The sequence below is a fragment of the Oncorhynchus kisutch genome, linkage group LG30, assembly GCF_002021735.2.
Source record: "Oncorhynchus kisutch isolate 150728-3 linkage group LG30, Okis_V2, whole genome shotgun sequence".
In the NCBI taxonomy this organism is placed as follows: domain Eukaryota; kingdom Metazoa; phylum Chordata; class Actinopteri; order Salmoniformes; family Salmonidae; genus Oncorhynchus; species Oncorhynchus kisutch.
Window position 1 is genome coordinate 5,024,472 of NC_034203.2, and position 26,686 is coordinate 5,051,157.

At 42.2% G+C, this 26,686-nt stretch overlaps 1 protein-coding gene across 4 annotated transcripts in view; it reads right to left on the reverse strand.

Annotated features, from left to right (window-relative positions):
- Positions 1 to 474: 474 nt before the first annotated feature.
- Positions 475 to 26,686, reverse strand: part of LOC109875090 (arf-GAP with SH3 domain, ANK repeat and PH domain-containing protein 1) — a 185,652-nt gene continuing 159,440 nt past the window's right edge. For all 4 annotated transcript variants that reach the window (XM_031810256.1, XM_031810255.1, XM_031810254.1 and 1 more), the window contains 11 exons: positions 21,831 to 21,916; positions 21,535 to 21,650; positions 20,926 to 20,993; positions 18,128 to 18,235; positions 11,756 to 11,987; positions 9,415 to 9,591; positions 7,583 to 7,649; positions 5,526 to 5,590; positions 4,732 to 5,234; positions 4,311 to 4,433; positions 475 to 3,352 (listed from right to left, as the gene is read on the reverse strand). In XM_031810256.1, coding sequence (XP_031666116.1) covers positions 3,278 to 3,352; positions 4,311 to 4,433; positions 4,732 to 5,234; positions 5,526 to 5,590; positions 7,583 to 7,649; positions 9,415 to 9,591; positions 11,756 to 11,987; positions 18,128 to 18,235; positions 20,926 to 20,993; positions 21,535 to 21,650; positions 21,831 to 21,916 — 1,620 coding nt within the window. In that variant the 3' untranslated portion in view covers positions 475 to 3,277. The remainder of the gene's footprint in view (positions 3,353 to 4,310; positions 4,434 to 4,731; positions 5,235 to 5,525; positions 5,591 to 7,582; positions 7,650 to 9,414; positions 9,592 to 11,755; positions 11,988 to 18,127; positions 18,236 to 20,925; positions 20,994 to 21,534; positions 21,651 to 21,830; positions 21,917 to 26,686) is intronic.

Here is a 26,686-nt window from a genome sequence, read left to right on the forward strand (position 1 = left end):
AACATCTTGGCCATGTTCTGTTATAATCTCCACCTGGCACTGCCAGAAGAGGACTGGCCACCACTCAGAGCCTGGTTCATCTCAGTTTCTTCCTAAATTATGGTCTTTCTAGTGGGGTTTTCCTTGCCACCTTGCTTCTACATCTGCATTGCTTGCTGTTTGGAGATTAAGGCTGTGTTTCTGTTCAGCACTTTGTGACATCAGCTGATGTTAAAAGGGCTTTATAAATACATTTGATTGATTGATTACAAGCTCCTCCTTCTGACCTACGAACCTTTTCTCCCCCACCAATCAACACGCAGACTCCGTTCCCCCACAGCGGGCCACCTTACCATCCCCCAGGTTGAAGCTCCAGAGCTTCGGCCACAGGGCTAGGCTCTGTAACTCTCTCCCTCCAGCCACCCATGACTCAGAGTCCATCACTATCTTTCAGTCCCCCCTAAAGCTTTTAAATGAAACAAGCATTCACAATAATTCAAAATAAAATCTTTATTATTCAATGAATAATGGAGTCATGGTTTCTGTCCTCAACACACAATATCAAACAATGAAGCCAACACACATGCGGAACATGGGTAGCTCTGCATCCAGTTATTTCACAATAAAACAAATGTCAAACTAGCCTTCTAAAAAGCACGGTTTGGCAGCGCCAGTCCAATATACATCCAACTTGAGTGAGGAATAACATAGAATAACACAGGCGCGGAATCCGACATGAATTTAATTAATTATTATTACCCATGTCCAGCTTCTGGTATAATTCTAGATTAAATAAATATTCAAGTAAATGTAAAAATCTAGAGGATTTGGGAATCAGCCAATTGATTGCCATGGCTTAATCACTCCTCCATCAGTGGGGCCCCACTGGTTTTGCCTGTGCTGAAATCACACAAACTTTGTTGAGAAATGTAACAAAAAGCCTGGTCTAAAGGGGCTGTGATGAAAGCCTCAATTCTCATCACACATATTAGGAACAATAACAACAAGACGTGCTAACAAATTTTCTCCCACAAGGAATAACCTAGCTGAATGAGCTACTGTAAACAGTCAATGCCAAACACAAGGATAGTGGTGTAGCTGTCAATGACACAGTTTTTTTTCTACCCCAAACAGAAATAAACATATATTTACACTCAATACACAATAAAAGGTGTCTCCATTTAGCAATCACTAACTATAGTCATAAGAAATGTCACTGACCATCAACATCATCATCATCATTTCTTTCCTGTTAATACGACAACAGCTTTATTTTAAACTAAGGCGAAACCTTGTACCTAAAAATGGCATGTCATTCAGAGTCATTTTCACACCTCCGTCAGTCATATTCCTCCATGACAAATCTAAACAAACATAAAATATTCCACTGTAAAATTGAATAAGAGTTAAAAAGAAATGCAATAATAATCCTGAAGCTCAACAACATGACCTCATGCTTCGGCTTGTATTAAAAAAATCCACTACAAATCATCCATTCTGTTTCCAACAAGACCGTTAAGTAATACGGCAAGACAACTCGGCAAAGATTTTTACTTTCTGGCATAAATTAAAAATGAAAGTATTGGGTCAAATCCAATGCAAAGTGAAACTGTCTGTATTTTCATGTTATGGGTGTGCTTGTCATCAGCAGGGACTGGAGAGTTTGTCAGCCTCAAATTTAAAATGACAATATCTCCAAATTATTATGACTTAAAAACCTCCAATTATAAATGATAGAAATTCATATACAAAAATTGAAAGCATTTAATAAGAAAACTAAAAGGTGTGCAACATGACATGCAAATGACCTGGTTTGACTGTTTCAAGTTATCTATAAGGGTGAGTGACTAATTGTGTACTGTTTTGGTGGAGTGAATGTACAAGACAACTCTCATTTGGCTTCAGTCATGGCTGCTGCATTTCTTAATGGGCAATATGAAAAATGTGGCTAAATGAGGAAGTTCAGTCCCCCTTTAACCATTAGTTGGGCAACTTCTTCCTTCTCCGTTGAAACTTCCAGACCAATACTGATGGAAGCCCGGTATGAAACGAAGCATCTATCCTCAAGCTATAATTTGTATCACAATAATGCTTGGTTTGATTACAATTTTCATATTTGATCTTGTGAAACAATGTGTGTGCATTAGTGTGAGTGTGTGTATGTGTAATACCATTTTCACTTCATGGATTGATACTCTGGTCAAGCAGGGGAGATTTTCATGAAAATGCACGTTTCACAATAATCTCAAGATTCGTTAAGTGCATATTTCTCGCACTATACATGTAATCATATAATATCACAATTAAGGTGAAGGAGAACTACTAACAACTGGGGGATTGATGCAGTAACTGTGGCAGCCGCCAGTACTACAACAAATGGTTTGACGTCCTAGGCTCCTAATCACTTTATCGCTCAAATTAGCATTGTATAATTTACCGTGACAGAAAAGTCTCTTCAAATGGATCCCATTATAAGCCAAAATAAAACAAACACATTTTATATTTGTCATGAATAAATACTTCCTCCAACCTTATAGTCTTTCAGCTATCTCAAAACTCACTTTGTTGCATTGCCAAATAAACAGGCCAGTAGAGAGAGAGGATATGTGCCATAAGGGCTAATATACTGTATATTATCTGAGTAACAAACTCCTTATCAAATCTCATGATCATGAACTACTTTCAAGAGTTCAAGAGATGATAATGACATTAAACAGTCAAGCTAAAATGGTAGACCGTTGGAACAATAAGAAGATAGCCCTACCTTTCTGAGCAAGCTGGGTCAATGTACATATGCACACTTGTATATAAGTACAGAAATATACACTCTTAGGTGTGCATATGTATGTACAAAGACACACTTACATGGACATACATAGGTTTGTTTATCTATACACAGGGGCGACAGGGTAGCCTAGTGGTTAGAGCGTTGGACTAGTAACCGAAAGGTTGCGAGTTCAAACCCCCACTGTTCCTAGGCCGTCATTGAAAATAAGAATTTGTTCTTAACTGACTTGCCTGGTAAAATAAAAAAAATAAACATACATACATACAGCTACAGCATACATTGAGAAATTCTGAGGAAAGCTACTGCAAACCCAGTTTCATGCTGGGTTGCTGCTACGGTAATACTGGTAGGCAGGATATCACAGTTTATATATAATAAGTCTTCATTGCAATGAGGCTGGGTTGGATTTTTTGTTCGCATTTGTTTCACTTCTGCCTAAAGTCTGATGTGAGGACAGGGAAGGGCTTGTGCTAGATTAGAGGAATGGCCTCACACCTGTCTCTCCGGCTGTCAGTCGGACAGAATGTGCACAAAGGACATGGGGAAAACTCCTTTCCTCTCGGGATGTCCTTCTATGTGCCCGATCTGAAAGAGATAAAAAAAGAGTTGGATAATGATGAATACATATTTTACTGTGACAGCTTCACAATGAGGCTGACATGAGTGACACGTACATGAGTATACTCTCATACTTCAATAATTTGGTGTACTTGTTTTTTTTATCTTTACTTATGATCCCTGATCTAAAAGGATTGGAAAGGAGAAAAATTCATGGCAGAAGCTTCCCCTAGCCTACCTGACAACTTCTGCCATACAGTATCGCCGTCACCTTTCTGGTATAATTGTTTACAATTTCATCATTTAGCAGACACTTTCATCCAGAGTGACTTACAGACAGTTGTCAGTCAGCCTAGTCCTCTTAGATCATCAAAGAAAGGCAATGGATTTGGTTACGTTCAGGAGTGTGCAACCTACTGAATGTTGATGATAGAAATGCTTTGAATAAAACTTTGAATAGGGATTCCTTACTCTAAATATCACAGAGGCCTCTGTTCATATATTAATTTCTTAGCAATACACAATATTGTGCCCCACTGAACGGGGACCAGATTTCAAACCTCTCATCAACAGTTTATGGCTCTCTTGAAATGATAAACATGTCAAATGTAAGCAACACTGTGGAGTTACTTTTCAAACTCCCAGAGATACTTCTTAGTTCTCAGACGAAGCTTCATTGCCATGAATGCTGACAGGTGAGGCTTTGGCCACATTAACATTTTGTGTCTGAATATTTCAGACGGAGCCAATGCTTTTTCAATAGGATAAATCCGTTGCCAGATGAATGTCAACACAGATGGTTGTCCAACAAAACCACACAAATTGTCAGTCTTTTAACTTATGCAACTCATCTGAACTCATCCTAAAAAAAAGAGATGAGTTGCACTTTTGATGGACAAGAACAGACAATGATGTACGCCATATAGGATTTTATCCATGTTCATTTATGAGTGTGGCTGCAGCCTGATGCAGGACAAATACTCACCCACCACTCCGGGTCCTCTTCTCCTGTGACGATGATAACCTCTCCCTCTGCAAAGGTCAGCTCATCATCGTTATCTGCCTGGCAGTCGTAAATGGTCTTCACCCGTCTAGTTTTACTCTTCCCCTGGTTGAAAATGCAATAAGCTTAGTATGTTTACATTACTGTCAGAGTACATTGATATATTTTCACATGGTGTATGTCTTGATAAAATTATACTTTGAGTTGTAAAAATTGTTCTTGTTAAAACCAGTTCAGCCTTGAAAGGTTTTAAGCAGGGTTGAAGGCAATGTTTACACATTCATGGTAAACGCTGCATATGTCAGCTTAATCGGAAATGACCTAACGCGGATCTCCCGCGATTTCGGATTGAATCCAGCCATAGGTACTACAACAAAAAGCACTATCTTTAGTCAGCACTCACAGTGTTGATCTTCCGAGGCAGCGGCACAGGCATTTCCACTGCACATGGCGGGGATCCATTGGTGTCCTCGCTGGCCTGTCTGGGGGATAGCTCCACCTGTTGACTGCAAGACTGCTTGTCCATCGCAGTCTGCACGGCCTCGCCCAGAGGGAGCCGCTCACTGACAGGGGGCTTTGGAGGGATTTCGCTCAGTTGAGGCTTGGGCGGGAGGTCCTTGAGCTGCGGTTTGGGCGGGAGATTCGACAGTTGTCGTTTCGGGGGTCGGTCAGAGAGCTGGGGCTTGGGGGGAAGATCTGACTTCTGGGGCTTGGGAGGCAGTTCACTTAGCTGTGTTTTTTTAGCCAATGGGGCCCTCTGAGGCATGTCTCCGGGGGTCTGCAGTGGCTGGGGCGATTTTTGGTAAGACTCTAGTTGGGCGCAGGTTGACCTCTGTAGAACCTCCGGAGGTTGGCAGAGCTTGTCCACTGAAGGGAGGTGGATAGTGTCGATCTTCCGTAGTGCCACTTCAAAAAGACAGGGTGAGGCGTTAAAAAGTGTCAACTTGCATGAACTTATTTTGGTATATTTTGGGTTAACAGTATCCTTAATAAATTGTACACATGTAGTGCTGGTTTCCAGACAAATTAAGCTTGTCCAGGACTAAAAAGCATTCTCAATGGGGATTCTCCATTGAAACAACGTTTTAGTCCAGGACTAGGCTTAATCTGTGTCTGGTAAACTGGCCAGTAATCTATTCTGTGTGATTTCTTTCATTGTTGCACATTTTCTGTCAAATAAGAGAGAAAACATAATACCTTTTTGAGGTAGTTTGGGTAGAACCCTTGGACCAAGTGTTGACTTTGTATTACTAATGGTAGCGCTGAAAGAGAGATACGATGACCCATTATACAATGTGATCTTAGCCTCTGAAGGTTGAGGGGTCCATTTCTGAATGTTTGCATGTACTGTGTAAGTGCTTAAGTTCTAAGCCATCTTTTTGGTTGTTGACTCTCATAATCAAATCAAGTTATATTGGTCACATACACATATTTAGCAGATGTTATTGCGGGTGTAGCGAAATGCTTGTTTTCCTAGCTCCAACAGTGCAGTAATATCTAACAATTCACAACAACACATGCAAATCTAAAAGTAAAATAATGGAGTTAAGAAATATATAAATATTAGGACGAGCAACGTCGGAGTGGCATTGACTAAAATACAGTAGATTAGAACACAGTATATACATATGAAATGAGTAAAGCAGTATGTAAACATTATTAAAGTGACGAGTGTTCCATTATTAAAGTGACCAGTGATTCCATGTCTATGTACATAGAGCAACAGCCTGAAGGTACAGGTTTGAGTAATCAGGTGGTACCCGGCTAGTGATGGCTATTTAACAGTCTGATAGATAGAAAGCTGTTTTTCAGTCTCTCGGTCCCAGCTTTGATGCACCTGTACTGACCTCGCCTTCTGGATGGTAGCGGGGCGAACAGGCCGTGGCTTGGGTGGTTGATGTCCATTATGATCTTTTTGGCCTTCCTGTAACATTGGTGTCCTGGAGGGCAGGCAATGCGCCACCGGTGATGCGTTAGGCAGACTGCACCACCCTGTACAGAGCCCTACAGTTGCGGGAAGTGCAGTTGCCATACCAGGCGGTGATACAGCCTGACAGGATGCTCTCAATTTGACCATTTTAGATCGTCGGTGATGTGTACGCCAAGGAAGAATTTCACCTTCTCCACTGCGGTCTGGTCGCTGTGGATGGGACGTGCTCTCTCTGCTGTTTCCTGAAGTCCACGATCAGCTCCTTGATTTTGTTGATGTTGAGTGAGAGATTATTTCCTGGCACCGCTCCACCAGGGCCCTTACCTCCTCCCTGTAGGAAGTCTCGTCATTGTTGGTAATCAGGCCTACTGTTGTGACGTCTGCAAACTTGATGATTGAGTTGGATGGGTGAACAGGGAGTACTGGAGGTGGCTGAGCACGCACCTGTGTGGGGCCCCAGTGTTGAGGATCAGCAAAGTGGAGGTGTTGTTTCCTACCTTCACCACCTGAGGGCGGTCCATCAGGAAGTCCAGGACCCAGTTGCACAGGGCGGGGTTCAGACCCAGGGCCCCCTGCTTAATGACGCGCTTGGAGGGTACTACTATTTTGAAGGCTGAGCTATAGTCAATGAATAGCATTCTTACATAGGAATTTCTCTCATCCAGATGGGATAGGGAAGTGTGCAGTGCAATGGCGATTGCATCATCAGTGGATCTATTGAGGCGGTATGCAAATTGAAGTGGGTCTAGGGTGTTAGGTAAGGTAGAGGTGATATGATCCTTAACTAGCCTCTCAAAGCACTTCATGATAATAGACGTGAGTACTACGGGAACAATGGTGAAGCAAGTGGGGACAGCAGACTGGGATAGGGAGAGATTAAATATGTCCGTAAACACGCGGCTAGGGATGCCATCTTGGCCAGCAGCCTTGCGAGGGTTAACACGTTTAAATCTTACTCACGTCAGCCACGGAGAACGAGAGCCCGCAGTCCTTGGGAGCGGGCCGAGTCGGTGGCACTATGTTATCCTCAAAGCGGGCGAAGAAGGTGTTTAGCTTGTCTGAGCGCAAGACATCGGTGTCCGCGACGTGGCTGGTTTTCCCTTTGTTTTGTAGACCCTGCCACATAAGTCTTGTGTCTGAGCCGTTAAATTTGTATTCGACCATATTCCAAAATACGTAAACTGTAAGTCATCCACAAAATTAAATACCTCTTTAATTGTGAGCACTGTTGATAAATGCATCTGCTAAATATGCGATTGGCACTATTGCGCTGAGCCTGGAAAGGCTGAATGAGTGAGTTGAAGCAGCGGGGATGGTACTGTACCTCTGCTGCTGCTCAAACTTGTTTCCAGGTGAGGTCCTGTTTGTAGGCGGGTGAGTGGACACGCTTCCTGTGTGGGAAACAGAGTGAAGATTTATGGCCACATGCCTTACTGGGGCATGCTGAGATTTGGAACATACATTTTTGGATTTTTAAATGAATTATATACAGTGTACAGCTATTAATACTTGAAGAATATAACTTAGAAATGCCTGATGAACTTAGTTTCAATGTCATTGATGTTCAGTCCTTATATGAATAGCTCTGTCTATACGTTTGAGCGCTAACATTTCTCCAGCCCCATCCCTCATCTTTTTAAAGTGGGGGGTGGGACCGATTTATTGTTGTTTCAATCCAAACTACCCCTTTAAAGGGACAGTTAACTCCAAAATCAAAGTTTAATAGATATTTTCAGACATCAAAAGATGAGATAAGTCCATGGCCATGTATCAAAATGGAAAAGATAACTTTGGAAACAAGTATATTAATTAAGACTTTTAAGTGCTTATCTTCTGGGGATCCAAGGAACTGCTTGTTGTATTATTTGTTATGGAAAGAAGTGGAGGGCGCTTAACCAACGTTAGTCAAGGTGCAACCCAAGTTAGCATCTTTGAAAAAGAAAAGGTACAATGATTGCACACGATCAGAAATGTAGATGAAGGCCATTGATGAAGGCCCAAACGTCAAGCTTTTAATAGTGTCTTAAATAAAATAACATGTTTTTAATGGTGAGTGAGTGTTGCACCTTTTCAATGTATAATCATAGATCATTATGGAACTGTATAATAATAAGATATGAGAGGCCCTCTAGCTGATATATTAATGATATATGCCAACCATGCCTTTTTGCTCAGTCATACAGTTTCACAATGCTCTAAGACTGTATCCATTAGTTAATTAATGTTTATAAGCCAATATAAATGCTTGAATTCCAATGGAGGGTTTATGTCAAAATGAGTCATATGAATTACAATTAAAAACTTATATGGGTGTTACACATAAAGGGGCGGTTTTCCAGACACAGATTAAGGCTAGTCCTGGACTAAAAAGTATTTTCAATGGAGATTCTTCATTGAACGCACAATTTAATATCCAGGACAATGCGTAATCGGTGTCTAGGAACCACCCCAAAATGACTCAAATGTAAACTACTAAACTTGGTTGATCGTAAGGAAAAATACATAATATGTATCAGCAATATGTGACAGTGGGAATGCATTCAGCACTTGGCCTCTATTTCATTTTTTCTGCTCGCAGAGGAAGTGAAACAAAATGAGAAACAAAGAGGAACAGAAGGGACGTTCAGATATAAATATGTTCTGTAGAACAAACATGCCCCTGACACGTAGAATAAGAAATCTCGTCAGCTCTATTCATAGCATTTCTTCTGCAGCGTTTGACAATTTTTCGCTACTGAACATGGCCCTGGGGTAAACTATCGAGCACATATGGTAGAGTGCAAAATGCGTGGAATTGAATAAATAGGCTGTTATCAATAACATAATGGTGGTGCATTCCATTCCCAACTGGTGCAAGTGTAGCCCAGTCTGATCCAGTAAACCATAGATTTCCCCTTTAGAGACTATTCATTAGAGATTTGAGTAATACTAAATATAAGGAAAGACTATGTACTCTTTTCTCTTTTGTGTGTTCAGGAGGATGCAAAGTTACAGAACATCCAGATAGAAAGGGATCATGTGAACCAGATCTTATTGTATGTAGTGTAGAATAGGGAATCCAGTCAGCACTATTTACTTCTATATATAAGGTTCACAACATGTCACTGGAAACATGCACAGTGTTGTTTTAAACTTTTTGACCGCCGTCCCACTCACCCCAACCGGTCCCACCCGTGCTTTGGGGGCCTTGCAGGACTGGGCTGGGGGGGTCTGAGAGGGTACGCTTGTGCCCGGGGGGAGGGGGTGGGGGTCTCTTCTTAAGGGTGGAGATGCCCCCGCTGCCTCCAGTCTGGGAGCCCAGGGGAAGGGAGGTAGGCGGGCCAGTAGAGGGTGCTAGAAAATACAGGTAACGAGAGGCATGCTGTGATTGGTTAAAACAAGAGGGCAAAAATCTTGTCTTATGGAGGCATGCTACAGAGCTGTTATCTATGATCAAAGCCATATTTAATTCAGAAAGAGGGTACTGTAAAGATGCAAAGATTGAACAAGATGTTCAAGTTGATTTCTCTGACACAAAGCGGAAGGCACTATCATTCTATTTTGACATGAACAAACTATTCAAAAACACTGGATTATTCCATGCATGAACTGCATAATTGTGAAAACTCTGTACATCAGTCAATCAAATGTATTTATAAAGCCCTTTTTATATCAGCAGATGTCAAGCTGGGATTTTGGAACATACATTTTTACATCTTTAAATTAATTATATAGAAATGCGGGAAATAAGGGAAAGGGGGATACCTAGTCAGTTGTACAACTAAATGCATTCAACTGAAATGTGTCTTCCGCATTTAACCCCTCTGAATCAGAGAGTTGCGGGGGGCTGCCTTAAATCGACATCCACGTCTTCAGCGCCCGGGAACAGTGGGTTAACTGTATACAGTGTACAGCCATTAATACTTGAAGAATATAACTTAGAAATGCCTGAAGAGCTTAGTTGCAAAGTCATTGATGTTCAGTCCATATATCAATAGCTCGGTCTATAAATTTGAGCGCTAACATTTCTCCAGCCCCATCCCTCATCTTTTTAAAGTGGGGGGTGGGACCACTTTGTTGTTGTTTCAATCAGACTGCCCCTTTAAAGGGACAGTTCACTCCAAAATCAAAGGTTAACAGATATTTTCAGACATCAAAAGATGAGATAAGTCCATGGCCATGTATCAGAATGGAAAAGATAAACACCATATAATTTCTTGATTTCATTGGGTTTTACCATCAAGGACCACTTTGGAAACAAGTATATTAATTAAGGCTTTTAAGTGCTTATCTTCTGGGGATCCAAGGAACTGCTTGTTGTATTATTTGTTATGGAAAGAAGTGGAGGGCCAACTTTAGTCAAGGTGCAACCCAAATTAGCATCTTTGAAAAAGAAAAGGTGCAATGATTGCACACTATCAGAAACGTAGATGAAGGCCATTGATGAAGGCCCAAACGTCAAGCTTTCAATAGTGTCTTAAATAAAATAACATGTTTTTAATGGTGAGTGAGTGTTGCACCTTTTCCTTTTCACCCCAATTGTAGTTTTTTTAGGTCTGAAAACATCTGACAAATGTTGATTTTGGAGTGAACCTTCCATTAAGATAATGGAACACTTTAGTTGAAGGACCTTGTTATACTGCTTTCAAACCAGTCATAGAGCATTATGGAACTGTATAATAATGTACATCAATCAATCAATCAAATGTATTTATAAAGCCTTTTTACATCAGCAGATGTCACAGTGCTGTACAGAAACCCAGCAACAAAAAAAAGCTATCCATTCAGATATAGAAGCACTGTGACCAGGAAAAACTCCCTAGAAAGGCAGGAACCTAGGAAGAAACCTAGAGAGGAACCAGGCTCTGAGGGGTGGACAGTCCTCTGGTTGTGCCAGGTGGAGATTATAAGAGTACATGGCCATTTAGGCCAGACCGTTCTTCAAGATGTTCAAATGTTCATAGAAGACCAGCAGGGTCTGATTAAATTCAATTGACGCCGACTAGAATTCAATAAATCTTTCCAGAGTTGTTTATGCATTGTCTTTGTTTAAAAGCTATGCTTGATTTACAGACGTTTGTCTGGTACAATGAAATATTCCCTGTTACAATGGAATATTTATATATAATGGAATTCATATATTTGGATTTCACCTAAACCTGTCTTTGGTTTTATTGTGTATGTGAAAAAGAGCTACTATTTTAACACGGCAATGTGGGTGTGATTGAGTTGAACACCAAGTGTTGGTGTATTGGTGGCGTAGCCTGCAACTATAACATTCCTTGTTAAGACTTATGGAAACTGTGCTGTGATCCTCCATAACACCTTTCTCTTATTCCGCCCTCCAAAAAGCAGCAATCTTTCGGTTGACAAAGAGACCTGATGTATTTTATAAAATACATGATTCTCAGTTGCTACTGCCATAACCAGGACCATTGGAAAGACTCCTATGCAAAGCACATTTATTTTTTCTTTATATAATAGATTAAAATTAGATGAATAATATTATTCATATTACCTTTCCCTGCTGTCCTGCTGGGTAGTGTAGTCCCGTTAGGTCCTGGTGAGGGAGACATGTCTGTGGAGGTGTTGTAGACTGGGTTGGCAAAGGCCCCGTAGGATAGGCGCTGTTTGTCCCTGTGAGGGGTGTAACCCCCCGGGAGTGTCAGCTTGTCCTGAGGGGAGGACATACTGGAGGAGTGGCCGAAGCTCTGGGGCTGCGGAGAGCGGTCTTTTTTCACAGGACTTGGCTGTGAGGGGTCAATAGTAAGAGGTCAGAGACTGCTCATACCTATCCAGGACTGCAAGAAGAATGGCATCATATTCCCTATTGTGAATAAATACAGTACCAGTCAAAAGTTAGGACACACCTACAAATTCAAGGATATTGAAGACATCACAACTATGAAATAGCACATGTGGAATCATGTAGGAACCAAAAAAATGTTAGATTTCAGATTCTTCAAAGATGCCACCCTTTGACTTGATTGAATGCTTTTCCAACCGTCTTGAAGGAGTTCCCACATATGCTGAGCACTTGGTGACTGCTTTTCCTTCACTCTGCGGATCAACTCATCCCAAACCATCTCAATTGGGTTGAAGTTGGGTGATTGTGGAGGCCAGGTCACCTGATGCAGCACCATCAATCTCCTTCTTGGTCAAATAGCCCACACAGCCTGGAGGTGTGTTGGGTCAAGTGTGCCTTGAATTCTAAAAAACAGACAGTGTCACAAGCAATGCACCTACACAATCACACCTCCTCGTCCAATCTTCACGGTGGGAACCACACATGTGGAGATCATCAGTTCCCCTACTCTGCGTCTAACATGGACATTGCGTTTGGAACCAGAAAATTTGGACTCATCAGAACAAAGGACAGATTTCCACTGCTCGTGTTTCTTTGGCCAAGCAAGTCTCTGCTTCTTATTGGTGTCCTTTAGTAGTGGTTTCTTTGCAGCAATTCAACCATGAAGGCCTGATTCACACAGTCTCCTCTGAACAGTTGATGTTGAGATGTGTCTGTTACTTGAACTATGTAAAGCATTTATTTTGGCTGCAATCTAAGGTCCAGTTAACTCTAATGAAATTATCCTCTGCAGCAGAGGTAGCTCTGGGTCTTCCTTTCCTGTGGCAGTCGTCATAAGAGCCAGTTTCATCATAGAGCTTGATGGTTTTTGCAACTGCACTTGAAGAAACTTTCAAAGTTTGACGTGTTAAAATAATGGACTGTCATTTTCTTTGCTTATTTGGACTTGGACTTGGTCTTTTACCAAATAGGGCATTCTTCTGTATACCACCCTTACCTTGTCACAACACAACTGATTGGCTCAAACACATTAAGGAAAGAAATTACACAAATTAACTTTTAACAAGGTACACCTGTTAATTGAAATACATTTCAGGTGACTACCTCATGCAGCTGGTTGAGAGAATGCAAAGAGTGTGCAAAGCTGTCATCAAGGCAAAGAGTGGCTACTTTGAAGTATCTCAAATATAAAATACATTTTGATTTGTTTATTAGGTTACATGATTTGGTTACGTTACATGATTCCATATGTGTTACTTCATAATTTTGAAAATAGTCAAAATAAAGAAAAACCCTGGCATGATTAGGTGTATCCAAACTTTTGACTGGTATTGTAGGTCCTTTCAGAATGACTAACAGACAAATAGGCTAAATGGACTATCTGAGTTGTCCCTTGTATTTTATTATTATTTTCCATGCACACTCACAGGGCCCTATATACTTTACTTAAAACATTTCATTTCACCTTTATTTAACCAGGTAGGCCAGTTGAGAACAAGTTCTAGGAAGCCGATTCTAGATTTAATTTTGGATTGGAGATGCTTAATGAGTCTGGAAGGAGAGTTTACAATCTAACCAGACACCTAGGTATTTGTAGTTGTTCACATATTCTAAGTCAGAACCGTCCAGAGCAGTGATGCTAGTCGGGTGAGCGGGTGTGGGCAGCAATCGTTTGAAGAGCATGCATTTAGTTGTACTAGCATTTAAAAGCAGTTGGAGGCCACGGAAGGAGTGGTGTATGGCATTGAAGCTCGTTTGGAAGGTTAACACAGTGTCTAAAGAAGGGCCAGATATATACAGAATACTGTCCTGTGCGAAGAGGTGGATCAGAGAATCACCAGCAGCAAGAGCGCATCATTGATATATAGAGAGAAAATAATTGAACCCTGTGGCACCCCCATAGAGACTGCCAGAGGTCCGGACAACAGGAATCTATCTGAGAAGTAGTTGGTGAACCAGGTGAGGCAGTCATTTGAAAAACCAAGGCAGTTGAGTCCACCAATAAGAATTCGGTGTCAAAAGCCTTGGCCAGGTCGGCTGCACAGCACTGTCTTTTATTGATAGTGGTTCTGATATCTGATATTGATAGTGGTTCTGATATCCTTCGGCTGAGGTGCACCCATGACCAGCTCTGAAACCAGATTGCTTAGTGTAGAAGGTACAGTGGGATTCGAAATGGTCGGTGATCTGTTTGTTAACTTGGCCTTCAAAGACTTTAGAAAGGCAGGGCAGGATGGATATAGGTCTATAACAGTTTGGGTCTAGAATGTCTCCCTCTTTGAAGAGGGGGATGATCGGGGGCAGCTTTCCAATCTTTGGGGATCTCAGACGATACTAAAAAGAGAGGTTGAACAGGTTAGTAATAGGGGTTGCAACAATTTAGGCTGATCATTTTAGAAAGAGAGGGTCCAGATTGTTTAGCACAGCTGATTTGTAGGTATCCTGATTTTGCAGCTCTTTCAGAACATCAGCTGTCTGGATTTTAGTGAAGGAGAAGCGGGGGTGGGGGGGCTTGGGCAAGTTGCTGCAGGGGTTGCTGAGCTGTTGGCCGGGGTAGGTGTATAGCCAGGTGGAAAGCATGGCCAGCCGTAGAAAAATGCTTATTGAAATGATCGATGGTGGTGACAGTGTTTCCTAGCATCGGTGCAGTGGGCAGCTGGGAGGAGGTGTTCTTATTCTCCATGGACTTTACAGTGTCCCGAAAGTTTTTGGAATTAGTACAACAGGATGCTAACTGACTGAGTATATTGGTTCCTGACTTCCCTGAAAAGTTGCATATTGCCGGGGATATTCGATGCTAATGCAGAATGCCACAGGATGTTTTTGTGCTGGCAGTCAAGTCTGGGGTGAACCAAGGGCTATATCTGTTCTTAGATCTACATTTTTTGAATGGAGCATGCTTATTTAAGATGGCGAGGAAAGCACTTTTAAAGAGCAACCAGGCATCGTCTACTGACTGGATGAGGTCAATATCATTCCAGGATACCACGGCCAGGTCAATTAGAAAGGCCTGCTCGCTGAAGTGTTTTAGGGAGCGTTTGACAATGATGAGGGGTGGTCGTTTGACCACGGACCCATTACGCACGCAGGCAGTGATTGCTGAAATCATGGTTGAAGACAGCAGATTTGTATTTAGAGGGCAAGTTGGTCTGGATGACATCTAAGAGGTTGCCCATGGTTATGGATTTAGGGTTGTACCTGGTAGGTTCCTTGATAATTTGTGCGAGATTGAAGGCATCTATCTTAGATTGTTGGACAGCCGGGGTGTTAAGCATGTCCCAGTTTAGGTCACCTAGCAGTACGAGCTCTGAAGATAGATGGGGGGCAATCAATTCACATATGGTGTCCAGGGCACAGCTGGGGGCTGAAGGTGGTCTATAACAAGCGGCATTGGTGAGAGACTTGTTTCTGGGAAGGTGGATTTTTAAATATAAAAGCTTGAATTGTTTGGGCACAGACCTGGATAGTATGACAGAACTCTGCAGGCTATCTCTGCAGTAGATTACAACTCCGCCCCCTTTGGCAGTTCTATCTTGTCGGAAAATGTTATAGTTGGGGATGGAAATTTCAGGGTTTTTGGTGGTCTTCCTAAGCCAGGATTCAGACACGGCTAGGACATCAGGGTTGGCGGTGTGTGCTAAAGCAGTGAATAACACAAACTTGTGGAGGAGGCTTCTAATGTTAACGTGCATGAAACCAAGGCTTTTATGGTTACAGAAGTCAACATATTAGAGCGCCTGGGGAATGGGAGTGGTGCTGGGGGCTGCAGGGTTAACCTCTACATCACCAGAGGAACAGAGGAGGAGTAGGATAGTGAAATAAGATAGGGGTTCAACAGTGAAATAAGATAATAATCACTGACCAAAACAGCAATAGATAAGGCATTTTGACATTATGGAGAGGCATGTGTAGCCGAGTGATCATAGGGACAAATGAGTCAGGGAGCCAATTCAGTAGTTGTTACTACGCTAGGTGAGCTGGAGACACGGCGATTCAGACAGCTAGCAGGCCGGGGCTAGCAGATGGGCATCAGGCAATGTCGCAACGGAAGAACCTGTTGAAACCACCTCGGACGGTTACGTTGCCAGACCAGTTGTGATGGATTGGCGGGGCTCCGTGTAGGCAGTAAAGAGTTCAGGCCAATTGGCAAAATAGATATTGTAGCCCAAGAATTGGCTGGTGGACCTCTTTGGCTAGCCGGGAGATGGGCCTAGCTCGAGGCTAGCTCCAAGCTAACTGGTGCTTGCTTCGGGACAGAGATGTTTCCCAGGATTAGCCACTCAGTGGCTAGCTGCGGTGATCCGGTGTAAAGGTTCATAGCTTGCGGTAGGAATCCGGAGATGAGGTAGAGAAAAAGCAGTCCGATATGCTCTGGGTTGATATCGCAATGTGCAGACTGGCAGGAGTTGACCGGGCTGAGGCTGGCTGATGTCCGAGTTAATGTTGAGGACCGCTAGCAGTGGCTAACTGACTACTAGCTAGTAGCAAGTTAGCTGGCTAGCTGCTGATGGGGGTTCCGGTTCTAAAGTATAAAAATAACAAATCCGAATCACATTGGGTGAGGAGGGTTGCAGGAGAGGATATCCAGTCCGTAGATAGAAAGTGAGATGAAAATATATACAAATTATATACGACGAAAATTATATATACACGGAACAGGTCAAAACACACGTCCGACTGCTACGCCATCTTGGAACTACCACACACTTACACACACTGACACTCCAAAACACACACTCCATCATTTGCACACACGCACAATACGCACATAGATTTACACTGAATTGACACACACACAAACACACACCATCATCATATACGCTGCTGTTAATCATATATCCTGATGTCTAGTCACCTTACCCCTATACATATCTGCCTCTACCACTCCAGTATCCCTGTATATTGTTAATATGGTACTGACCCTGTATATAGTCACCTTACCCCTATACATATCTACCTCCATCACTCCAGTATCCCTGTATATTGTTAATATGGTACTGACACTGTACATAGTATGATTACCCCTATACATATCTACCTCCATCACTCCAGTATCCCTGTACATTGTTAATATGGTACTGGTACTGTATGTAGTATGATTACTTACTTGATAGTGTTCTTCATATTCTTATTTTCATACTGTGTGTGCTTTTGTTTTACCTTATTCGTTTTAATATTACATTGTTATTGCATTGTTGCACTTGCAAGAAAGGCATTTCACTCTATTTGTGCATGTGACATTAAAACTTGAAACTATAACCAAACAAGATCACTATAAGTATAAGAAACAAGACCAGATCGATGCTGCTGCCTTTGTCTTTCCAAGTGTGCAGTTTAACGTATGACATGGATACATATTGTAGCGCATTCTGAACGTATTCAGACCCCTTCACTTTTCCACATTTCTCTGACATGACAACCTCATTCTAAAATGGATTAAATAAAAACAATTCTTCATCAAGTGTCACGTCTGTAGGGAACCTGGCACCATCCCTAGGGTGAAGCATGGTGGCAGCATCATGCTGTGGGGATGTTTTCAGCGGCAGGGACTGGGAGACTAGTCAGGAGCGAGGGAAAGATGAACGGAGCAAAGTACAGAGAGATCCTTGTTGAAAACCTGCTCCAGACCACTCAGGACCTCAGCCTGGGGTGAAGGTTCACCTTCCAACAGGACAACGACCCTAAGCACACAGTCAAGACAACGCAGGAGTGGCTTCGGGACAAGTCTCCGAATGTCCTTGAGTGGCCCAGCCAGAGCACGGACTTGAACCCGATCGAACATCTCTGGAGAGACATGAAAATAGCTGTGCAGTGATGCTCCCCATCCAGCCTGACAGCGCTAGAGAGGATCTGCAGAGAAGAATGGGAGAAACTACCCAAATTCAGGTGTGCCAAAATGATAAAAAACAGTTTTTCCTTTGTCATTATGGGGTATTGTTTGTAGACTGATGTGGGGGGGGGGGGGACTTTTAATCCATTTTAGAATAAGGCTGTGAAGTAAAATGTTTTGGAAAAGTCAAGGGGTCTGTATATTCATTAAATTCAATCATTCATTGTTTTGTTAATTCAGTCATGATGGAGTACCTTATCATCAAGGTCATCATCACTCTCGTCTATTTCCTCCAGTCGCAGGTTCCACTCATACTCCACATGGACGTGAGCGTTAAACTTCCCCTCTGCCGCCTCCATCAGCTAGAGGGTGAGAAGGAAAAATAAAGCTATAAATAGAGGGAGAGTGAGAGACAGACATACAGACAGATTGAGAGAGAAAGAGAGACAGAGAGAGAGACAGTGAGACAGAGAGAATGAGCGAGATACATACAGAGAGAGAATGAGCGAGAGAGAGAATGAGAGATAAACAAAGGAGAAAAAGGCTAAGTTACAGAGTGTGACAATATTAATAGTATATATTTACATGACCATATCACAGACAGGATAGATTATGGGAAGAGGCAATAACAGTGTTGTGTGCAACGTGTGAAAAAGTGTATGATATGATAATTCCCATAGTTGAGAGTACTAGCATGCTTTTCTACATGAAGCAAAGCCAGTTCAGCTAAGACTTCCTAGCTTAACATGGCGGCCTATTTAAGTTGAGTTCTGCACACGCATCCTCTGCTCCTGCACTGCAAGCTTTGCGCTGGAGTTTCTTGCTGCCCATGCTGCAACTATGCTGTTACTCGCTACGCATTGTCTGTTTACTGCTAAACCAGCACAACCCCAGCCTCCACCTGTCAGGGGGATTGGTACAGCTATACCTGTAGTTTATTATTATGGTAACGATTGAGCATCGCTATGGCACTGAGCTACCCTGAAGCTGCAGAGCCTAACAACAAGACCTAATGTATTCTAATTTACTTCTAATAAATGGTTAAATCAATACATTGTTTTCCCTGTCTGAACAGACCAGGTTACATTGACTAGTTACATTGTGAGAGCTAGTCACAATACTGAAAAAGTTGTACTGGTAGACATGCAATAGTGTAGTCATGTCATATAGTACAGTACCTTCAGAAAGTATTCATACCCCACAATTCCACTGTTTTACAGACTGAATTCAAAATTGAAGAAAGAAATGTTTTTCTCACCCATCTACACACAATACCCCTGAATGAGAAATAACTAGTTTTTAGAAATGTTTGCAAATTTATTGAAAATTAAATACAGCAATATCTAATTTACATAAATATCCACACACCTGAGTCAATACTATGTAGAATTAGTTCCGTTCAGTTTCTTTTTAAATCCTGAAAAACTCCCCAGTCCTTAATGATTACAAGCATACCCACAACATGATGCAGCCACCACTATGCTTGAAAATATGGAGAGTGGTACTCAGTAATGTGTTGTATTGGATTTTCCCCAAACATAACACTTTGTATAAAGGACAAAAAGTGAATTGCTATGCCACATATTTTTCAGTATTACTTTAGTTACTTGTTGCAAACAGGATGTATGTTTTGGAAAAAATGTATTCTGTACATGCTTCCTTCTTTTCACTCTGTCAATTAGGTTATTAGGTTATCAATAACTACAATGTTATTGATCCGTCCTCAGTTTTCCCATATCACAGCTATTACACTCTGTAACTGTTTAAATTCATCATTGGCCTCATGGTGAAATTGATACACCATCCAAAGTGTAATTAATACCTTCACCTTGCTCAAAGGGATATTCAATGTCTGCTTCTTTGTTCTCACCCATCTACCAATAGGTGACATTTTTTGCGAGTCATTGGATTTGCGAGTCACTCCCTGGTCTTTGTGGTTGAATCTGTGTTTGAAATTCACTGCTCGACTGAGGAACCTTACAGATACAGTAATTGTATGTGTGGTATTCTGCCCTTGAGTTGCGTTCCCATGCAAAACTAGACAGATAGCTAACAACTAAGTCCCAAGGCGTGACTTTTCTTGAATTAATATATTGAAAACGTTTATGTTGTGAAAAAACTTATATTTTCCAAGGCTGAAGCGTGACAATAAATAACTACATTGAAAGACCTGCACCATAGCGTTGTTTGTAGCTGCTTCTATGCGTGCAGAACAAATTCTCTACTTCCTGTTTGCGTAGTCTTTCTAAGTACCAGAAAGCTCCACTAGTGGGCAATTAACACCATTGAACACAATGAAAATCCAATTTAACCATTGTAATAAAATAATCTGTTACCTTCTAACAGGAAGGCAGCACATGTGGTGTACAGAGATGAGGTAGCACATTTTTACTCCTGAACATATTTAGGCTTGCCATAACAAAGGGGTTGAATACTTATTGACTGAAGACATTTCAGCACTTTAATTAATTTAATTTGAAAACAACAAAATGTAGAAAAAGTCAAGGATTGTGAATACTTTCTGAAAGCACTGTACATACTGTATGCCACTTGATGTTTGTATTATGTGATTGGATGTGGTGATACTGTGGGAGGTTTGTTTCAACCACTAGCTGCCAGGTTGACAGAGGTATTCAGGGGAGTTAAAGAAGCATACGAGGGTGCTCACATTGTCCGCACTTCGACGGGACATAACATGCTTTCCTTGTATTCATATTGTATTCATATTCAATATTGTAGTCGTAAAACCCTAATACGTACTTTCAGATTTTCCTAACTTAATTGTTACATTTCTTTTTTTTCTCTTCTTTAAAAAAAAATCACTTGTACTGTTCACACTTAAGTCCACAATGTAGGGGGGAAAGAGGTTCTAAGTGTTGTGTTCTAGGTGGACAGATCAGCTAATTAGAATCAGAAGTTGTCCTCTGTTGCTAGTAATGACAGGGGGAACTGGAGCACTAAAAGACCATGTCTGTCAGTCTCTAAAACAGTTTGATGTTGCTGGAAATAATCCAGCCTTCTAGATATTGATGCCTATAAGGCTGATACTCACCGATTCCTCGTACTGGGTATCTCGCAACCTTCTTGCAATGTCCAGAGCAGTCTCTCCACTTTGATTGGCTGAAAGAACAAGTAGCCAGCGGTCACCATAAGTGCGGAGCCTCATGACGTGATTTGTAATTTGATGATGGTTTTCTTATATGGCGGGATAAATTAAGTTGTAATGAATTGATTTGAAATGACATTACATGACATGCATCAACAAAAGTCAGATGATGTTTTAATGTTGTGAGGGAAATTATGGTTTTAGAAAAACAGACTGGATAAATACTTAATAATTGTTAAATTGTTAAATACTGTGATAAAGGAGCAGATAATTACTTGACTGCTTTTTACAATTACAGTAGTTACTTTTCCTAAACTATTTGATATATGCCTGAAAGTAAGAAAGAAAATATTTCTGAAGAAAAAAAGTAATTGTAAAGTAGTTGACATATTTCATAGCTATCCAGAACAAACAAATCATGTCTCTCTCCATCTCCAACCTCTCCAAAAAAACACCTTGGTTTGCCTCACATATTTCAGTCATATGAAATCTAAGATTAAAAACATGCAATGAGATGACAAGTCCGACAGGGACAATCTGAGAGTTTGCACACACCGATGTCGATGGCTGGTTTGCCCCGCAGTAGCAGTTTCAAACATTCTTGTTTTTCGTACAGACAGCAGTAGTGTAGTGCAGTGTTTCCATTCTCCGTCTGCCTGTCTAGATTACCACTGGGGGTGGAGAGTGAGAGAGACTGATAGTCAAATTCTAGTGATACAAAGAATAAAAAGGTAAACCTTAAGATAATCATTAGTAAGTCATTAACAAGTATTTAGTAAAAGTGTTGGTTATACGTTCCAACTTTAAATGTGTGATTGAGTTCCCTCTGCCGGGACACTAGCGTCATATACCTGTTTTGCACCAGGAAGTCCACTAGATGCAGGGAGGTCTGGTCAGCAGTCCTCACAGAGTAGTGGAGGGCAGTCTCACTGAGCTCCTGTTGGGAACGAGTCTGTGTTTCAACTACAGTACCAGTCAAAAGTTTGGACACACCTACTCATTCAAGGGTTATTTATTTATTTGTACTATTTTCTACATTGTAGAATAATAGTGAAGACATCAAAACTATGAAATAACACATATGGAATCATGTAGTCGCCAAAAAATTATTAAACATATCAAAATATATTATATATTTGAGAATCTTCAAAGTAGCCACCTTTTGCCTTGATGACCGCTTTGCACACTCTTGGCATTCTCAAATCAAATCAAATTTTATTTGTCACATACACGTGATTAGCAGATGTTAATGAGAGTGTAGCGAAATGCTTGTGCTTCTAGTACCGTCAGTGCAGTACTATCTACCTTATACACACAAATCTAAAATATATGTATATGAATATGTACATATAAATACCTGGATGAGTGGTATAGGCATCGTGCAATAGATGGTATAAGGTACAGAATATACATATGATATGAGTAATGTAAGAAATGTAAACCAAAATATTTGATCATTTACTCCATAAGAATATGTACATATAAATACCTGGATGAGTGGTATAGGCATCGTGCAATAGATGGTATAAGGTACAGAATATACATATGATATGAGTAATGTAAGAAATGTAAACCAAAATATTTGATCATATTACTCCAGTGCTAGCCTCGCGACACTGGCTTCCTGTCAAGGCAAGGGCTGATTTCAAGGTTTTACTGCTAACCTACAAAGCATTACATGGGCTTTCTCCTACCTATCTCTCTGATTTGGTCCTGCCGTACATACAGTGGGGCAAAATAGTATTTAGTCAGCCACCAAATGTGCAAGTTCTCCCACTTAAAAAGATGAGAGGCCTGTAATTTTCATCATATGTACACTTCAACTATGACAGACAAAATGAGAAAAAAAATCCAGAAAATCACATTGTAGGATTTTTTATGAATTTATTTGCAAATTATGGTGGAAAATAAGTATTTGGTCACCTACAAACAAGCAAGATTTCTGTCTCTCACAGACCTATAACTTCTTCTTTAAGAGGCTCCTCTGTCCTCCACTCGTTACCTGTATTAATGGCACCTGTTTGAACTTGTTATCAGTATAAAAGACACCTGTCCACAACCTCAAACAGTCACACTAAAAACTCCACTATGGCCAAGACCAAAGAGCTGTCAAAGGACACCGGAAACAAAATTGTAGACCTGCACCAGGCTGGGAAGACTAGGTAAGAATAGGTAAGCAGCTTGGTTTGAAGAAATCAACTGTGGGAGCAATTATTAGGAAATGGAAGACATACAAGACCACTGATAATCTCCCTCGATCTGGGGCTCCACGCAACATCTCACCCCATGGTCATTCACTAGATCCCCCCCGTGTGGTTCTGGGATTTTTGCTCACAAAAACAGTGAGCAAAAATCCCAGAACCACACGGGGGGGATCTAGTGAATGACCTGCAGAGAGCTGGGACCAAAGTAACAAAGCCTACCATAAGTAACACACTACACACAAATCCTGCAGTGCCAGACTCCTGCTTAAGCCAGTACATGTCCAGACCCGTCTGAAGTTTGCTAGAGAGCATTTGGATGATCCAGAAGAAGGTTGGGAGAATGTCATATGGTCAGATGAAACCAAAATAGAACTTTTTGGTAAAAACTCAACTCGTCGTGTTTGGAGGACAAAGAATGCTGAATTGCATCCAAACCATACCTACTGTGAAGCATGGGGGTGGAAAAATCATGCTTTGGGGCTGTTTTTCTGCAAAGGGACCAGGATGACTGACAGAGTAAAGGAAAGAATGAATGGAGCCATGCATCATGAGATTGAGTGAAAACCTCCTCCCATAAGCAAGGGCATTGAAGATGAAACGTGGCTGGGTCTTTCAGCATGACAATGATCCCAAACACACCGCCCGGGAAACGAAGGAGTGGCTTCATAAGAAGCATTTCAAGGTCCTGGAGTGGCCTAGCCAGTCTCCAGATCTCAACCCCATTGAAAATCTTTGGAGGGAGTCGAATGTCCGTGTTGCCCAGCAACAGCCCCAAAACATCACTGCTCTAGAGGAGATCTGCATGGAGGAATGGGCCAAAATACCAGCAACAGTGTGTGAAAACCTTGAAGACTTACAGAAACCGTTTCACCTCTGTCATTGCCAACAAAGGGTATATAACAAAGTATTGAGATAAACTTTTGTTATTGACCAAATAATTGGTCTCTCATATTTTTAAGTGGGAGAACTTGCACAATTGGTGGCTGACTAAATACTTTTTGCCCCACTGTACCTACACGTACACTACAGTCACAAGACGCAGGCCTCCTAATTGTCCCTAGAATTTGTAAGCAAAAAGCTGGAGGCAGGGCTTTCTCCTATAGAGCTCCATTTTTATGGAATGGTCTGCCTACCCATGTGAGAGACGCAGACTCGGTCTCAACCTTTCAGACTTTACTGAAGACTCATCTCTTCAGTGGGTCATATGATTGAGTGTAGTCTGGCCCAGGAGTGTGAAAGTGAACGGAAAGGCTCTGGAGCAACGAACTGCCCTTCCTGTCTCTGCCTGTCTCTGCCCTCTTTCCACTGGGATTCTCTGCCTCTAACCCTATTACAGGGGCTGAGTCACTGGCTTACTGGTGCTCTTCCATGCCGTCCCTAGGAGGGGTGCGTCACTTGAGGGGTGCGTCACTGATGTGATCTTCCTGTCTGGGTTGGCGCCCCCCCTTGGGTTGTGCCGTGGCGGAGATCTTTGTGGGCTATACTCGGCCTTGTCTCAGGATGGTAAGTTGGTGGATGAAGATATCCCTTTAGTGGTGTAGTGGCTGTGCTTTTGCAAAAAGGGTGGGGTTATATCCTTCCTGTTTGGCCCTATCATCGGATGGGGTCACAGTGTCTCCTGACCCCTCCTGTCTCAGCCTCCAGTATGTATGCTGCAGAAGTTTATGTGTCGGGAGGCTAGGGTCAGTTTGTTATATCTGGAGTACTTCTCCTGTCTTATCCGGTGTCCTGTGTGAATTTAAGTATGCTCTCTCTAATTCTCTCTTTCTCTCTTTCTTTCTCGCTCTCGGAGGACCTGAGCCCTAGGACCATGCCTCAGGCCTACCTGGCATGATGGCTCCTTGCTGTCCCCAGTCCACCTGGCCGTGCTGCTGCTCCAGTTTCAACTGTTCTGCCTGTGATTATTATTATTTGACCATGCTGGTCATTTATGAACATTTGAACATCTTGGCCATGTTCTGTTATATTTTCTCCACCCCGCACAGCCAGAAGAGGACTGGCCACCTCTCATAGCCTGGTTCCTCTCTAGGTTTCTTCCTAGGTTTTGGCCTTTCTTGGGAGTTTTTCTTCTACACCTGCATTGCTTGCTGTTTGGGGTTTTCGGCTGGGTTTCTGTACAGCACTTTGAGATATCAGCTGATGTACGAAGGGCTATATAAATACATTTGATTTGCTTTGATTATTAAAGTGTCATTATTTAGAGTGGCATTGTTTAAAGTGACTAGTGATTGGGTCTCAATGTAGGCAGCAGCCTCTCTGAGTTAGTGATTGCTGTTTAGCAGTCTGATATCCTTGAGATTGAAAAACAGCTTCTGTCTCTCGGTCCCAGCTGTGATGCACCTGTACTGACCTCGCCTTCTTGATGGTAGCAATGTGAACAGGCCGTGGCTCGGGTGGTTGTTGTCCTTGAAGATCTTTTTGGCCTTCCTGTGACATCGGGTGCTGTAGGTGTCCTGGAGGACAGGTAGTTTGCCCCCGGTGATGCATTTCGCAGACCACACCACCCTCTGGAGAGCCTTGCGGTTGAGGGTGGTGCAGTTGCTGTACGATGCGGTGATACAGCCCGACAGGATGCTCTCGAATGTGCATCTGTAAAAGTTTGTCAGGGATTTTTCAGCCTCCTAATATTGACGAGGTGCTGTTGTGCCTTCTTCACCACACTGTCTGTGTGGGTGGACCATTTCAGTTTGTCAATGATGTGCACGCCGAGAAACTTAACTTTCCAACTTCTCCACTACTGTCCCTTTGATGTGGATAGGGCGGTGCTCCCTCTCTCTGAGAGGTTGTTATCCTGGCATCACACTCTGAGTGCCCTGACCTCCTCCCTGATTACCGTAGTTGTTGGTAATCAAGCCCACTACTGTTGTGTTGTCTGCAAACTTGATGCTTGAATTGGAGGTGTGAATGGCCACGCAGTAATGGGTGAACAGGGAGTACAGAATGGGGCTGAGCATGCACCCTTGTGGGGCCCCAGTGTTGAGGGTCAACGAAGTGGAGACATTGTTTCCTACCTTCACCACCTGGAGGCGGCCCATCAGAAAGTCCAGGACCTAATTGCACAGGTCGGGTTGAGACTCAGGGCATCCAGTTTAATGATGAGCTTGGAGGGAACTGTCGTGTTGAATGCTGAGCTGTAGTCAATGAACAGCATTCTTACATAGGTATTCCTCTTGTCCAGATGGGATAGGGCAGTGTGCAGTGTGATGGCGATTGCCTCGACTGTGGACCTGTTGGGGAGGAAAGCAAATTGAAGTGGGTCTAGGGTGGCAGGTAAGGTAGAGGTGATATGATCCTTGCCTTGTCTCTCATAGCACTTCACGACGACAGAAGCGAGTGCTACCGGACTGTAGTAATTTAGTTCAGTTACCTTTGCTTTCTTGGGTACAAGAACAATGGTGGGCATGTGGGGACAGCAGACGGGATAGGGAGCGATTGAATATGTCAAAAACTCTCTAGCCAGCTGGTCTGCGCATGCTCTAAGGACGCAGCTAGGGATGCCGTCT